Below are 16,134 nucleotides of genomic sequence, written 5' to 3'. Positions count from 1 at the left end.
TTACCACCTAGCCATGCCAATACTGTATGAGGAGAATGTGTCATGAAGTCAACTTGATGACTGGAATTTTTGCTCTGAAAGCTGTATACACTGTCCAGCATCAGTGGAGCCACAGATGTTCATTAGACAATGAATGTATGGCTTGCAGAAGGATTCCTGAGCTCATGCAGCATTTCTACTGCATAAACGAAGCGCATTGCTGATGTTCCTTATTGGTTGATCCAAGCAAAGCAGATACATTTACAAATTCTTTTCAACTTTGAATTCTATTAAAGGCTGTAGATGATGAAATCATATTGTTCACAATTTATAATCAAGAAAACCAACTTTTAAATTGTGTGTTATTTCATTACATGGCAGAAGTGAGCTGATGATATGTTTAACCCTACTCCAGATGTTCTTTGTTAGTTGCTGAGATCAAATTGTATAAAATGAGGATATATCATTTAAAAAACCACATTGTTCTTCAGTTTCAGTATTAAATTTCTTAGTGGTGTTTTTTGTGGTGTTTTCAGTTTAAATGATTCTATTTTTATTATAAAGATAAACTAAATATTTTGCAACATACCTGAGAGTGAGAGTCCACTTGTTTGTCTGCTGGCCACTCACTTACTCTCTCTCTTTCCCTCCCTCTCTCCCTCTCCCTCTCTCGTTCTCTCTCCCGCTCTCTCTCTCTCTCCCTGTCTCTGTCTCTGTCCCGGCTCTGTTCTCGGTCTCTGTCTCTGTCTCGGGATCTCTCACGGTTTTTCCGGCGGCTGCTGTGGTGAGAGGACGACTTGGAGCTCCTCTGAAGGGACAGGTGCTCTTGTCCATTTCCAGTTACCTGACAAGTCAGGAAAAAAATAAACAAAACTGGTATGTCATGAAATATTCCAAATATTTTCTGCCTGTAAATATGGTAAAAGTATCTATAGCCATTTTCATTGCATCTTAAACCCTAAAGATGTTCTACATGACAAAACACAAAGAAGTGGCGATGTTGATTAGTAATGACTTTCAACTGGACGTGAAAAAAATGTGGCAGGCAGTTTTCCCAAGATTTTATTGTAAATCACATTAATGCAGAAATGCAGAAAACCTTCACTTAAGTGAGACAAAAACTAGGAAACAAAATAGAAGTTTATATAACCTAATCATGGGCGTAAATGTTGCGTAATATTGGGCTTTCACTGATACAGTCACTCTTCTGGTGGGACATAAAGATTGCAAAACATAAATCTTGGGAAAAACTACACAACCTAAAAAAATGAAACATTTATGGTCAAATATATAAATACACTTCTCAGATGATTAATGAAGTGGTTCTTAGAATTCAAAGAGGTCATTTGACTCGCTGTAGTTACAGTTTCCTGCTGGTGACAGCTTCTCTCTGCCAGCAGGAAGAGTGTTTGCTTGAAAGCTTTCACACAGACTTTTACTATAAAACACTATGTAATGGAGAGGTACAGTTACACTAGTAAGGTATCTATCACATAGCCCTAAGTGAACAACAGTTTCCAACATCATCATCTTATCAATTGACAATATTTGATAAGGAGGATTACCTAAGCAAGCAGAGGTGTTACTGTAGCCACGTTTTCAAAGTTTGGAAGAAGAGCAAAGTTATTACAATGCACGAGTTAGAACTGGAACTACGATCACCACTATTCTCTTTCTGTTGTCAAGTTAGTTTTAAAGCTTTATCAAAAGATACAAAGTAAAGAAGCCAAAACTTTTAAACTCAGCTTTAAGGTTTTAGTTAACAACATAGATCAAGATCAATCTCTTCCAGGAAGGTTTAATGGCCCCATGAGGCCAAGACTGGGTTGATTGGCTGTGAAATTTTGTATGTTTAAAGGGGTGAAGATGAAGCAACATGCTGCAAAATTCCTCCAAGCTGTTAAACAGTTGTATAAGTGGCCTACTGGGCTTTTGGCCTATTTTACCATCAAAGGTGTTGGTAATTGGAACAAAGTGGACTGGGTGTCCAAGTAATAGGACAATAATCATAAACACAATTTTGTTAAACTTTCTTGTGTCCTGACTTAAATTCTTACATATTTTTTTAAAACTGTGTTTAGAAACAATTTGAGAAAACTAACAAATTTAATGAGGAAAATTCTGTCAGACACACACACACACACACACAACCTCATACCTGTGCACATGCATATCCTTAGGACTACTTATCTGATGCTTTTGTTTTGTCTCTACATCTCTTATTAGTATTTATAGAAATGTCCTCATCTTTGAGTGTTTTGGTTTATTTTCTGTAATTTTGTTCATCCTTGTTGTCTCTGAATGTCATGTCACTTTTGTTGTTTTTCTCTCAAGTTTATATTTATTGTCTGTCTTTTATCTAAACACACTCACATATGCAATATATCATGCTATTCAACACAAAGGATATATTATTCTGAAACAAAGAGCCACAAAGTATCTCAGTATTTCCAACTACAACTTCCTAATGTCAACCACAGCACGTAATACAACTCTGTCCTGTCATGTCGTGTCCAGCACACAGTCGATTTCTGTTCTGTGTTCTTGTATACTTCTATTACAGCCGTGGCAGTAGGACAAAATAAACAGTATGTATACATTTGACCACTTTTGTGTCTTTTTTTGTTGTATTGAAAGTGAACTTTTATATCTTCTTTGAAAAAAAAAAATCTATACAGGATTTTTCACAATCATTCTGCCCATGAAAAAGGCAGAATAATTTCCAAGAAACAGCTGAAAGTCCAACAAACTGATTTCCAACACGACTGTGTTTAAAATTTTGCTACTTAAAACTAATTTAAATAATTTTAGTATTTCAGATAATTCCTTGGAAATAGCTTTAAGGATGCTGTTGAGGAGATTCTGTTAACCTTGAACTCCTGACTAACGTTCAGCTGCGAGGCTAAAGTGAGTCGACTCTCATCAAGAAAGCAAACATCCTTGTTTGCCTTCAATTCCTTCCATCATTTAAGTCAAAGAAATAGAAGAAGTTTTAGTGGTATGATGTGTGTGTTTCTGCAGTGAAAAGTTCATGCCTCACAAACAGGACACACTGCAGCATGGAATCAGTGTCTTTACCATGCGGTGAGCGCAAGGTGACTGCGTTTGACATACACTGTAGCAAGACAAATGGATGCACAAAAAACTTGCAGTTTTAGTCTGTAAACATATTTGAAATCCTGTCAGTTTGAAACATTTTTCAGCCAATCAAACTTTCGAGAGGATTTCAAAGCCAGTCTGATGAGTGCAGTGTCAGTAAACATGCAGCCGTAGTGTTGAGGGTTAGATTACTGGTGAGGCAGGGTAGGGCACAGTAGGCTGGTGTTGTACCATAGGCGAGGCGACTACAGGTAGGACTTTGACAGCTGAGTTGTGCTTTAAGCTATTCTTAGAGCTAAAAAGGGGGAAAAGGCTTTTCTTGATGCTGGGGTTCCTCCCATCTTCCATATCCGTCTGTGGAGCAGAAGACGCATAGCCACAACTTTCAACACAAATCTCTGATAACAAGCAGAAAAAAAAGAGAAAAAAAACTGCACCAACCTTTCTTGAACAAAATTAAGGAAATAAAGATTAACAACACAAACTGATTAGAAAGAAAAGACATTCTGCAGGGCAGGGAAGAAAAATTTTCTTTTCTGTTCTTATTTTCATAATTCTGGCCGTGACTACGATGTGTAAAGTACACAAGAAAAGAAAAAAACACAAACTGTAAATGAGCAAATATTTAACATCTCATCTAAACCTCCAATGGAAGCAAAACAAAAAGCATTTTACAGACTATAAAGTCTACTTGAAAGAAACATTGTTTTCATATTACTAGACACTCAAGAAATTATGTAAAAAGTACTACTACTATTATTACTATTGTTATTATTGTTATTATTATTAATAATAATCATAATAATAATAATAACAATAATAACAACAACAATAATAATAATATCAATAATAATAATAATATATTGCTTCAAATCCACTTCACACTTCGATTGCAGACAATACATTAAATGCTCTAACACAAAGATAAAAATATTTTGTCACCTGTGGAACTTACAGTTATAAAAAAAAAACCCCATCCAATATTTCTAACTGGCCCTTTCTAAACGGCCTACTGGTGATATGTCTGCCAAACTCTACTGCCATTTCTCCCTCCCCCCTCAACCTCCTGGCATCAAGGAATGTGTGTTTCTGTTCTTTGGAAGCGTGGGTTCGAGGGGAAGTCTAAAGAAAAGTGCTGGGACTTTTGAATTGTGTATTTTCAAAATGTAGCCGGCCTGAACATTTTTTTTTCAGAATCTCCTACCCAACCTTTAGCAGGATTCAGAACTTTCAGTGGTTGATATCAGTATTCACTTGCTTACTTGTATATTCCCGTTTGTCCTTAGAGCATTTAAGCACATCCATTTCAATGATAGCAAAAATGCAACCAAGAATAATTTTAAAATCATCCACTTGGAAAATTTCTTATCACGTATATTAACTCAGTGTATAAAAATCAGCAAAACTATTTAACTGTTTTCTAGATGGATGGCAGCAAAAAAAAAAACAACCCCAAAACAAAACAACTTACTATTTGTGCCTTCTTCTTTTTCTTTTTAATGGCTCTGAAGAAGCCTTGTTTTTCCTTCTCTTTGGTGGGCTCAGGAGGATTCATGACCATCGCCTCTGCTCCAGACCTACAGAGCACACGTAGAAAGGCTTCTTTAAGATATAAGCTCAGGTTTCAAATTATGACTTCCTCGACAATGTGTTCCACATGCCTAGAATCCGAAACTTGAAAAGAAAGAGTTTGATTAAACTAATAAAGTTTTATGATAGTCGAAACAAAAAGAAACAATATATTGAAATAAATGACATTGTTGAAAGATATTTTGCAGGTATTTCCTTTAAATTATAATTTCATGGCATAAAAACTGTAATATTGAAAAATGTGGTGGATCTTAAATGATTTAAATGTCAGACCTTTGTGAAACAGAGAGGTAAATATGTCAGATGGTTTGACACAAAGTATTGCACATTTTGCAGAAACAATATGAAGAAATAAAAAATTTTAATCCTCTAATAATAAACTCCTACAACAGAAACTTTATATTGACTAGTGATTCTTTCAGTAAAATCTGAAAAATCATGTGAATTTCTGCACTCCAAACTTGGTTTTACATATGTTGACATTGTAAGGTGCGCAAATGATTTCTCACCAATCAAAAGCCGTCTGACGCTTGGAGTGGTTCGCCATGGCAACTGGGTCCCCTGCTACAACTGGTACTGGTCCTCGACCTTGACCGACACCTTCATGGAAAGAAGAGGAGTTATCCGGTCTGGGAGAGGGGACTGAGGAGAAACAAGAGGAAAGTTACTGAAAGTAAAGGGAAAGTTAGGCTTTCATTAATACGTGATGTTTCACAGTATTTTAATTGCTCCACTCACATTGCTCAAAATAATACCTAATTTTCAATTTTAGGGTTCCTTTTATATTGTTAAAAATCATGCAAAATGGCAAGTTTAAAATAAAATCTGTTTTAACTGATTACAAATTGACATAATCAGTTGAACTGTGAAAACTTGTTAGAATACATTTGCTGCTGCTGCAATAAGTTGTATAAAATACTAGTTTTAAAACAATATCAAACAACCTTTTGAATCGCTGTGTTAATCTGCACGCACAGCTCAGCGGGTAAAACAGCTGAGGGTTGTAGAAGAAGAAGTTTTATCATGTAAAAAGCTAACTATATTTTATGATGCAAAAAGTTACTATACTCAGCAAGTGGTATTGTGTTGTAGCTACTTGCAGTAAAGTAAATGTATGGCATGAATTGTCATGTTTAAGGTGATATAATGTAAAAAATTTTAAATCCTTGACATGTTTTTAGAAATATATCTATTGGAAACATTTTTTATAAACTGGCCAACATGTTATTTGCAAAAACAAAAAACAGAACAACAACAACAACTAGGGTTAGTGGTAGTAATGGAAATATCAAAATGATTAAGAAAGTGCAAGGAGTTATACACACATCTATCCATAATGTCTCTTATAAAATTTTTCTTGAGAAAGAGAAAGATGCATTGAACAACATTTATTTGCATTTTCCCCATTTCCCCATGTGATCTGTTGTTTTACAATAATGCTTTTCAAAAATTATTGTGGTGACCCTTTATTGTAAAAATTTGAAAAAGTTATGGCATAACACGTCCCCTTTATGACTACCCTAGACAACTCTGTGTGCTGCATGTCTTCATAAGTAGTCCGTGCAGAGAAGATTGCTGCTGAAGTCATTGAGCATAATGCATAATACTACACACCCCATAACACAAAGATGCAATGACAAAGCTTGTTCAGTCAGAGGCCTTTTAGCTTTGCAGTCAGAGATCAGTGCAGAGGTCAACAATAGCAAGAATCCGTCATAACAAGAATTTTTTGATTAACAAATCATTACTAATCAGAGGCAGATGGCTGCCTGTCCTTGAGCCGGGTTCTGCCGGAGGTTTCCTTCCTGTTAAAAGGGAGTTTTTCCTTCCCACTATTGCCAATGTGCTTGCTCAGGATGGGAGATTGAGTTGGACCCTCAAACTCAATCTATTGGTTTCCTTATATAGGCTATTATGAATTGGCTTTCATCATGTATTTTTTTCTCTGTCTGTAAAGCGTCTTGAGATGTTATTGCCGTGATTTGACGCTATATAAATAAACTTGAATTGAATTGAATTGAATTAATGAATTCTAAATGCAAGATAAAAATTAAGAGGCTTGTACATCTTGAATGTCCTTCAGGAGTCAAATTATCTTTAAGGAGTGGAGATGGAATCTCAAAATGTCCATGCTAAAATGTAGGATGAAACTAAAGGTGTTAATTTATATCATAGCCTCACTAATTGTTTATTCATGCATGTATCTCTATTGGCTGGTCAGTCTATTGAAGTTTCCACTTTGGTCAAAACTGTAACAAAATGCAGAATAAAAATTACCTTTATCTCAGCTATGATCATCAATATTATAAACTGATTATTAGAAAAGATGCTGATGTTATGATGTCACATTGGCACAAAGGACGACTATGAGGAGATTCAGCCTCACAGAGCTGTTGGCACATCTGACTCTCATTTGAGTGTTTGTGAATATTTTTATCTTCCTTTTTTATTTGTGCTTATCCCATCTACATTCATCTTACTGTTGCCTTTTATTTGTCTTTTATCTTGCCTCAATTCAGTCGATGTAATATAAATCACCTTCCATAGACTTGTCTTGCAAATTGCTAAGTAAAGTAATCTTAGGTCTCTTAAAATAACAGTATCAGTTTCCTGGAGGTGTGTGTCAATGCCATGTGATACAAACTCTGTGAGAGAATAACAACATTATCTTAATCCAAGGCCAAGTAATTAAAAAAATGTGAGGTTTCAATTTAATTTAACTTTTGGCAAGACTAAATCCAAAGACAGACAAAAAAGCAAAAACCTAGAGGCAAACCATTTTCATAAGAGTGGAGAAACAGGCAAAACCAGAAACAAGCCAGGTCACACACTTTGTAAACACATGGACCAAAGCCTGTAAAGCTATTAAAATGGAACATTTGGGAAAGAACAGCTGATTTATGGAGGTATACACACAGAGTGAGTGATGACTGGATATAGTCAGGTTTAGAATAAAACTGGGTCTTTTGGGGGAGCTTTGTTTTTGGGCGTGAATCATGTGTATGTATATTACTGCATTACAGCACAGTGAAATACACTCTCTGTGTGCAGCTATATAGGTTGGCATCGTTCAACCAAATAAGACAAGAAAATGAAGTGGTCACTACTTGGGCAGCTCATGGAACACAACAGGCTAACAGTGCTGCTGTCTATGGGGCTGAAAGAAACACAACAGATGTGTTGCTCAGAAAATTTCATGTATTACGTGAACAAAAAGACAATACTGACATAAGGAACATTATGGAAAATAAGATTAAATATAACCTGAAAGTAGACTATTTTTAGAGCTCCCCTTAGTGTTTCAGTGAGTCTCATCTGCCTTTTCAAGGAGCTGAGCTCCCCTTTGCTCCGCTGTAATTCAAACCTTGGTTACAACCAGGTGTGGATGGCAGGAGCGTGTCTTCTTTTCCCTTTTTTAGCTGTTCCCTGCAGGGATCACCACAGCCAATCACTGGCCTTCATCAAACTCTATTTCTTTTCTCTTACAGCAGTTAAATTCATGTTTTCTTTCTCTCTGTCCATCAGTCACTGAAATATATATCACTATCCCTCCTCTCTACATGCCCAAATCATCTTAATCTGACCTCGGTGACCTTAATAGTGAGGACATTTAAGTAAACACAAGTGTGGATTAAAGAGACAGAAATAATGAAGAACAAAATCAGATTTGAAATGAAACACTAAGTGAATCAGAGCCGACTTAAATGATTTAAAACAGACTTTTCCTCTGATGGTTCCTGTACCTTACCTCGGTAGAAGCTGCCAACTCTCCGAGGCATGGACTCTGTGAAGATCATTCGGTTTTCTTTGGAGGAACCTCCATCCTCAATGTGGGGGTCGTGATACATACCAACCTAAGAATTAAACACACAATGTAGAAACACAACCACACCATGGACACATAACCACACACACACAAACAAAAACACCTTAGTATGTTTAGCTTATTGGCGTTTGCCAGTATAGCTGAGACATTCTTTACCAGCATTCATCACAACACAGTCAAGACACTCTTAAAGCTTTTCAGTGAGGTTACATATATAACAGCGACAACGTGCAGTGAAGCTGTTGACCTGACTATAAACAGGAAAAAAGCTACGGAAACCAGTAGTCAGAATCGCTACTCTGTGTTGGGTGGGTTGAAAGTAGGGAGGAATCAGGGGGTCGGACCTCATTTTTAGAGCGTTGTGTATGAAAAGCAGCAGTGTTGTCCCTCGTAGAGTCTTTGATGGGGGCACAAGGGTGGCTCATGTCTTTAGGGGACTGCTCACTCTGTTGGGAAGACGGACAGGTGCAGGTAAAAGCAGACTGGAGAAGCAGCATGAAGCAGTGGCAATGAAAATGTGGGACAGCGACTCTCAATACATACATCAGCTCATGAAATGCCCACACTCAGTCACACAGACACATTTTAGTTACACACAGATTATTGTAACAAAGGAAAACAAACAATTAAAAATAACAATAATAAACAAAACAAACCTTTGGTACTTTATCTTTGAAAAATAGCATAATAACAGCATATTTCAGCAAAATGTGTTGGCGCTCAAATAGATTTTTTTCTCACCAACATGGAAAATTTGACAGTAAATTCTGACTTAATGCCTGCAGATGTGGATTATAATTGAAGGTAGATAGTTTACAGTGTTTGTGCTACAACAGGCTTTTGTAACCTTCTCTAAGACTTACGTTGTCACTTTGTGGCTTTGCAGGCTCTTAAGACTGAAAGTGCAATAATTTGTACCACCTCCGTGTTTCCTATGCTGCTCCACTTAGGCACGTTTTGTTATATGTATTGTAGAGATAGTATTGTCATGGTAATGTCCACGCTATAGATTTTGGCTATCATGCTGTATGGGGCTGGACTGGTTGGCAAATGAGATAATAAATGCCAGCCTGGTTAGATATGACGTAGAAATGGAAAAAAAGTGAAGAACTAGCTTTTCATCTCCATAACCTCTCAATAACTTGATAAATGCTGTGCGGAGCTGGCCAATTGCTGGTAGATGGAATCTAGTAGACCAAAATGGAGTGGTCTACTTGTCTCAAAAGTAGCCTGGTTTGGCCCTAAATGTAATAAAAATAAATGTATAAAATATAATACTATAATCCAGGTATTATGCATAAATAATTTTCAAATTATGCAAAATAATGATTTACAGAGAGTTGTCATTGCAACTGGTATTTATTTTATTTGTTACTGAAGCATACTGGTCCAAACTGCCAATATCTTAAAAAACACTGGAAGGCCTTCCAGAGGATCTAAAAAGTTTTTATATATTTTTTAAATCAAATGGTCACACTGTAAAGATATATTCACCTCAAACTAAAGCTGATTTTAAATTTTGGCCTTCTACTAGCCTTGCAAACATGTCCTACTGTGCATCTACAATCATCAAAGAAAAAGGCCAACCAGGAAAAGGCTTTTGCTCATAAAAAAGAACAAAAGAACTAGAGTAATGTGCTCCAGAAATATACCTAAAGACAGAGTAGTTTGGCCACTAGGGAGCTTCTTATCACCACCAGTCCACTTGAGAATTACAGCTTCGTTACATTTCTAGTATGATATTGTGACAATGTGTATTCCTCAATCAAAGGGGCTGGAAGTATCGGCAGTGAAGTGGGATAGTAGCCAAATTGTGTGTGGTGAATGTGCGACACTTGTAAAATTTAGTATTTAATTGCAAACAATTATTTTATTCTTAAGCAGTTCTTTATTTCCTGAATCTAATCTTTAGAAAAGTAAACAACAAAAACAAAAGCGAAAAACAGCTCCTGCCAATTCTTGATGCTGTTCAAGTGTGTGTCATTATTCTTAGGTTCTATTAGAAAGAGGATCTTTACTCTTCCATTAATGTAAACGTCATTACTTTTATAGAACAGAATTATATTATTTCCTAAAAGATAGCTAACTTTTATCCAACAACACTGTAAAACTCCAAATATAAAAACTGATACTTTTGAAGCGAGTTGTATCAAACAAACAAAAATATCTGGAAAACTATACATATCATTGCTTGTATTTTATCATTTTAGGTAAGACGAGACTTAGCTCAAGAGTTTTATATACAATACGTGTATTATGTGTGAAAGTTGAGTCATTAAAAAAGTAAAAACTGATACCGATAATTTCCGATATTGCATTTTAATGTCGATATCGGCCAATGATATTGGTAGACCGATGACGTCACACATCTTTTATAAAAATGTTAGTGTATTATTATTTGTCAGGTGTTAAGTGTAGCATCAGTGTCAAAATGTCAACAATATGATGGAGAGGTCTGTTGTTAAATACAAGCTGTATTAAAACCAGAACATTTGGTGGTTTGATTTCAGGATAAACAGCACCAGTTGTTGACTGCAGGTAATGGGGATCCAGTTACATTCTGACATCAGACAAAAAGCCACATATCCCTAACTCTGAGTAGCATATATAATCTATAATCTCATGGACTGGACCTTGATGAACACTCACAATCCTGGTCTGTAGCTTAAGGTGCATTTTACGTTTTGCTGCCACTAACCCTTGTCATGTCATCAGTGCAGTCCTCTCTTGAAGAGCTCACAGAGTGTCCAGTCAGGGTGGTTCGGTGCTGCAGTTGGGGGGAGAGAAGCTGGAGACTGCTGGCTCGGGTTGGTATCGCCTGCCCAGGAGGAGGCAAGCCCGCCATCCCACCTTCAGCCCCGTGTGGTCGGTGACGTTCCCTTCTCACATACATGGAGTGTCGCTGCGGCCGTTGCTGAGAGGAGAAGGGGGAGGTATATCCCAAGCCGTAATGATAAGACTCATGTGGGGAAGGCAGAGTGTGAGTAGAAGGCATCCCTGACCCCCCGGGGTCTAAGAGTTCTGTAGCGCCACCATCTTCTGGACAAGAGAGCAGAGTTAAAATTCAGCTGAATGAATACTTTTGTTCTCAATTGTTCAACTATTTGTGTTAAATGATCATTTGTGAAATCAAGAAAATTTAGGAAGATTTGATTATGATAACACCACCATCTTGTTTTTTGTTTATTCCCCGTTCTGCTGTAACCCCCCACCCTCCCAAAAAGTTTCATATACAATTATGTTAAAAGGATTCACGCAGCAAATCATTGTATTTAAAACAGGTGCTATTTCAAATGCAATATTATTATGTTGTAAGGTCCAAAATGATCAATCTTGTCTACACCCTGAGAGGAAATTCATATCCAAGAATACAATTGCCTGAATATTTTGGATTTCTCGTACAGATAATTCCACATAAGGGACAAAAAAGAAATGTAGTGTTGAAATTTGGCTAAATTTTCTTAAAATGTCACAAGAAAGAATAAAAAAAAAGCTTTTAATTAACTCCACTTTACTTTGATGTACAGGGACTTTAAATGTTGTTGACAATAAAATGAAAAAATGTTAATAATACAACATATGTCTTATTTGTTCCTTTTTTCTTCTTCTTTTTATTTTTTTTTTAATTGTCAGCATTAATTAATAAATTGGACAGGGTTTACACAAAAAGATTTCTCCAATGTTGTAAGCCTAATTTTGAAGGAAAAACCCATACAAACAATGTAAGCACAGTGACAAATGTATTCACTGTGAAACCTATATTTGACTCTTTAACCTACCCGGAGCTAAAGATTTATGTCTGGATTTGTGTCTGGATGAGGAATCAAGCGTGCTGCTCTCCATGCGGGCATTTGCGCTGCTACGAGAGGCAGGGCTGTGGCCGGATCGATCACTGTGTCGGGCAGAGGGGCTGCCAGGGGGTCCTGGAGGACCTGAAGGGGCGTTGAGGTCTAAGCAGCTAGCAGGGAAAAAGCGGGCACTGGGTCCCACACCACCTGCTGTGTTGGAGTTTGGGTCGTCTGGGTGGAGCCGACCATCACTGAGGTTCCCTACAGATTTGGCATCGCTTAAAGCGCTGTGGCTCTTGGACAGGCTGAGATAAGAGGCTGAACTTTTAGAAGATGAGGACATGGATCCATGGGCAGAGTCAGCCATACTGTGGGCATGGCGGCCATGTTGTTTCTCTGCTCCAGACTGCAATGTGTTGGTTTTATTTTCTAGGAATGTGTGACGGCTGGGCTGCTGCTGCTGCTGCTGCTGCTGAGAGCGGGAGGAACTTGGTTTGCTGTGGCTATACTTTCCTCCATGTCCTGGATCTTGCATTTTTGGGGAGGGTCCCAAACTGAAATCAAACTCTGTCTTGTTTTTGGCTTCTTTGGGACTGAGGAGGTGTGGCAGGTTGTTGTTAGCCAGGTCTTTATTGGAGGAGGCAGAACGATTGAGGGTCTGGGACAGGTATTGGCTTTTGGGATGGAGTGTTGGACTCAAACTAGATGGTGCCGGTTTGTTGCCATTTAGGAAACTCTCGTTGCTAAGGTGATGGAGGTCCCCATGGCGAGGGAGGCTGGAACATTCTTTACTGTTGGAGCGACGACTTGTGCTCTTGCTGTGACTTCTGTAGTATGACGGAAAAGAGCACAAAAGATGCATCACGTTTAACTTTTATTGTTTCAGAACAGAAGCTATTTTACTGGATGTTCCAAATTAAAAGCTTGTTTAAGCTTGTACAGCTGAAAGTAAAAATGACCTTATCTAACTAATAAATTAGTATTAACATTTTTTTTTATTTATCTCCAACACAGATACAGTACAAGAACAAACATTTTGAACAGTTTCCTAATATGAGAGTCAAATTTCAAATGTCAGAAATCAGCAACAATGTCTAAAATATACAAACTCATAAACTTTTTCAAAGCTCTTAAGTGTTTAAAACTATAAAGTCAAGACAGGCTTCATCTAAATGTAAATCAGATTGACATGTTTCCTTTTATTTTTACATTTCAAGGCCAAAAATGATTCGTAAACCACAGTCAAATTTGAACCATTTTCCTGAGTATCTCTGCAGTGGAGACTTTGTTACATAAGCTACATATGATAGCATCAGCGGTATGAATGTGACAGTGAAAGGCACAACTGTCTGCTCATTCACTAATAGCAGCAAATTAGCAATGACCCTAATATGAAGCCATTAGTAACTAATACTCATTTTGCAATATTGAAAGGGTGATATCATACTATACACTGCCACATTATTCCTGACATTCTAAGCTAACTTGCTCTTAAATCTCAAGTTTGCACAGGCAACCAGCTTCACTGTTCACATACTTCCTGGCGTACGATGCAAGTTACCAGAGGATACCAGGGGACACGTTGGAGAACTCAGGCTAGATAGAGTTGACAAGTTTGTAGGGTGTAAACAAAATGATGAACATGGTGACGAAAGACGTGGTTATTATGTGGTTAGTTTTGAAATCATGGGAAGAGAAAAAAAAGCAAAGCGGTGGTAAAACAGATGATAGGTAAATCTCCTGAAACAAGAAGGCAATGTCTTGTCTTTAAAAATATCCATCTTTCAACCAGTGTAAAAAAAAAAATAAATAAAAAAAAAATCAGTATTTGGGATTCTTGACTGGGTCGCTCCTTGCCACGCCGAATGTCTAATGTACACTGCTCTTGATTTCAAGACAACACACAACACAGAGTATATACTGCAGCTAATCAGAGGTGAAGACTCACCCCTCATCTTGGCTTTTTATCATGATGCTGTTCTTATCTGAGCTAGGATAAAAAAGGTATGAACATGGAATATGTAGACAGACATTCAGTCTTCATTAAAGTCCTTCACCTCGACCTGTGAAATTATAGATGCATCTGGATGACCAACAAAAAAATCAGTTGGTTTCACTTTAGAGGTCTGCATTCAGGTGTCCAGGTCATTTAATGTATTTTTTATTTGTATACAGGTACATTAAGTTACCTAAAACCATTAGTACATGTTCTAATATCCTCCTTGCTGATCATCTGACACCCGACTGTGTGATGTAGGCTTCATCCATCCATCAATCCATTTTCTATATTTGCTCATAGTTGTAGGGGGCTGGATCTTATCCCAGCTGCTATCATCTGCATTGCTTAGCCATTGCAGGGCCAGCACAGAAACAAACGAGAATAGCAACTGCTTACGCTCAAAAGCCCTCTTATGGTTTATTTAGAATTGCTAATTAATACAACATGCATACTTTGGACTGTTTGACAAAACTGTATCGCTCCTGGCCAAGCGCAATACACAAAGTGACTGTTAAGTACAGCAATGCCACTCTGCCCTTTAACACAAATCAAAGAGATAATATGTCACATTCTAATAGAGTCCATTTCACAGAGAATAAAGGACTTACAGAGCATCAGATAAAATATTAGCATTAAAAGGTGGAATATAAATGAAGATATTCACTCAGACATTAACTTAGATGTATTAACCTTCAGTTAACGTAACAGATAACAAGATCTGTAGCGATTACCATCCACAGTGAGGCTACTGGCTTGTCAATAGCTTGGCTCTGTTCACTACATGAACTTCTTTAGAGCTAATGATCCCTCTTCTACTCTGCTGTAAAATTAACTTCATATATATTTTCTCTCCGTTGTTCATTTGTTTCTGTTTCTATAAAGCACAACAAATTCCAAAAAAGGTGCCACAGATGCCCGTTCGAAGTGCAGTAGAAAAGACTTTTTGCCTCTTTTTCATTGACAACACCTGTGCAGCTACATAAATGACCTTAAATAACACCCGCCACAGGCATGGCATAATGTAATACAACCCCTTAGTGGTTGGTTGAATTGTAAAAGAAAACATGACTCTGACAGACTCTACATAGTCAGATAAAGATACATGTTAATAAATAAACAATAACAACTACCTTGAAAGTTGTCATTTTAAAATAAGCTCAGTAAAAAGCTAGAGCAGAAACTCAAGAATCAAGGAGTTTGGTCAAACCTTGTAGGGACTGTGTTTTCTCCATGGTGGTGCGTTTTCCTCTTGGAGGAGCGGGGTGGATTTGGAGATGCAGGAGATGGCCTCTCGCGCTCTGACTGCCTCAGAGGCTGGAAGACGGGATGGTTCAAACTCTGCTCAGTCAGAAAACGTTCGGTTGGGTTCAGCAGCAACAAGCTCTAATGGGGAAAAGACATAAATGAGGTTGGACATATTTTAGAGACACGTCTCCAATCTTCTCCGCAACACAACTTGGTAAAACAAGCTTATGTGTAGGTATTTTACCTTCATCAAATCCAATATCAAACCATTCAAGATGCCTTGGTATCTTCTCTCCAAAGTCTGAGGATGAGTAACTGAGGGAAACTAGCACACACAAAAATACCTTATTAGTGTCCATTTCATTTTTTGCGCAGCAAAGATTACTATCAACATTTTCAACACACAGTGGATGTCCAACCAGTAAAAAGCAGCTCTCAGGTCGAATCACACAGATGACATTAAAAAAGCCTATCATGCACACGCTCACACTTGCACGCGCTTGTTCTTCTGGGACATGTTTCTCTTAGTGCTAAACTGAACACCAACCACCTATCTCATGAGTCATAGCAATCCACTCAGTCATGGTGCTGGGAACACTGCCACAAAA

General features: G+C 37.5%; 1 protein-coding gene across 1 annotated transcript in view; it reads right to left on the bottom strand.

Annotated features, from left to right (window-relative positions):
* cdkl5 (cyclin dependent kinase like 5) overlaps window positions 1-16,134 on the bottom strand; it is a gene marked incomplete at its 3' end in the record, with an annotated part of 40,913 nt that overhangs the window by 1,063 nt on the left and 23,716 nt on the right. Inside the window, exons 10-19 of the mRNA XM_079243515.1 lie at window positions 15,771-15,851; window positions 15,489-15,664; window positions 12,274-13,109; window positions 11,193-11,533; window positions 8,839-8,940; window positions 8,417-8,522; window positions 5,178-5,310; window positions 4,550-4,655; window positions 3,271-3,432; window positions 569-823 (exon numbers count right to left, since the gene is read on the bottom strand). Coding sequence (XP_079099641.1) covers window positions 569-823; window positions 3,271-3,432; window positions 4,550-4,655; window positions 5,178-5,310; window positions 8,417-8,522; window positions 8,839-8,940; window positions 11,193-11,533; window positions 12,274-13,109; window positions 15,489-15,664; window positions 15,771-15,851 — 2,298 coding nt within the window. The remainder of the gene's footprint in view (window positions 1-568; window positions 824-3,270; window positions 3,433-4,549; window positions 4,656-5,177; window positions 5,311-8,416; window positions 8,523-8,838; window positions 8,941-11,192; window positions 11,534-12,273; window positions 13,110-15,488; window positions 15,665-15,770; window positions 15,852-16,134) is intronic.

The sequence above is a fragment of the Telmatherina bonti genome, assembly GCF_933228915.1.
Source record: "Telmatherina bonti genome assembly, chromosome: 1".
NCBI lineage: Eukaryota > Metazoa > Chordata > Actinopteri > Atheriniformes > Telmatherinidae > Telmatherina > Telmatherina bonti.
This window is presented reverse-complemented; position numbering and strand designations above follow the sequence as displayed.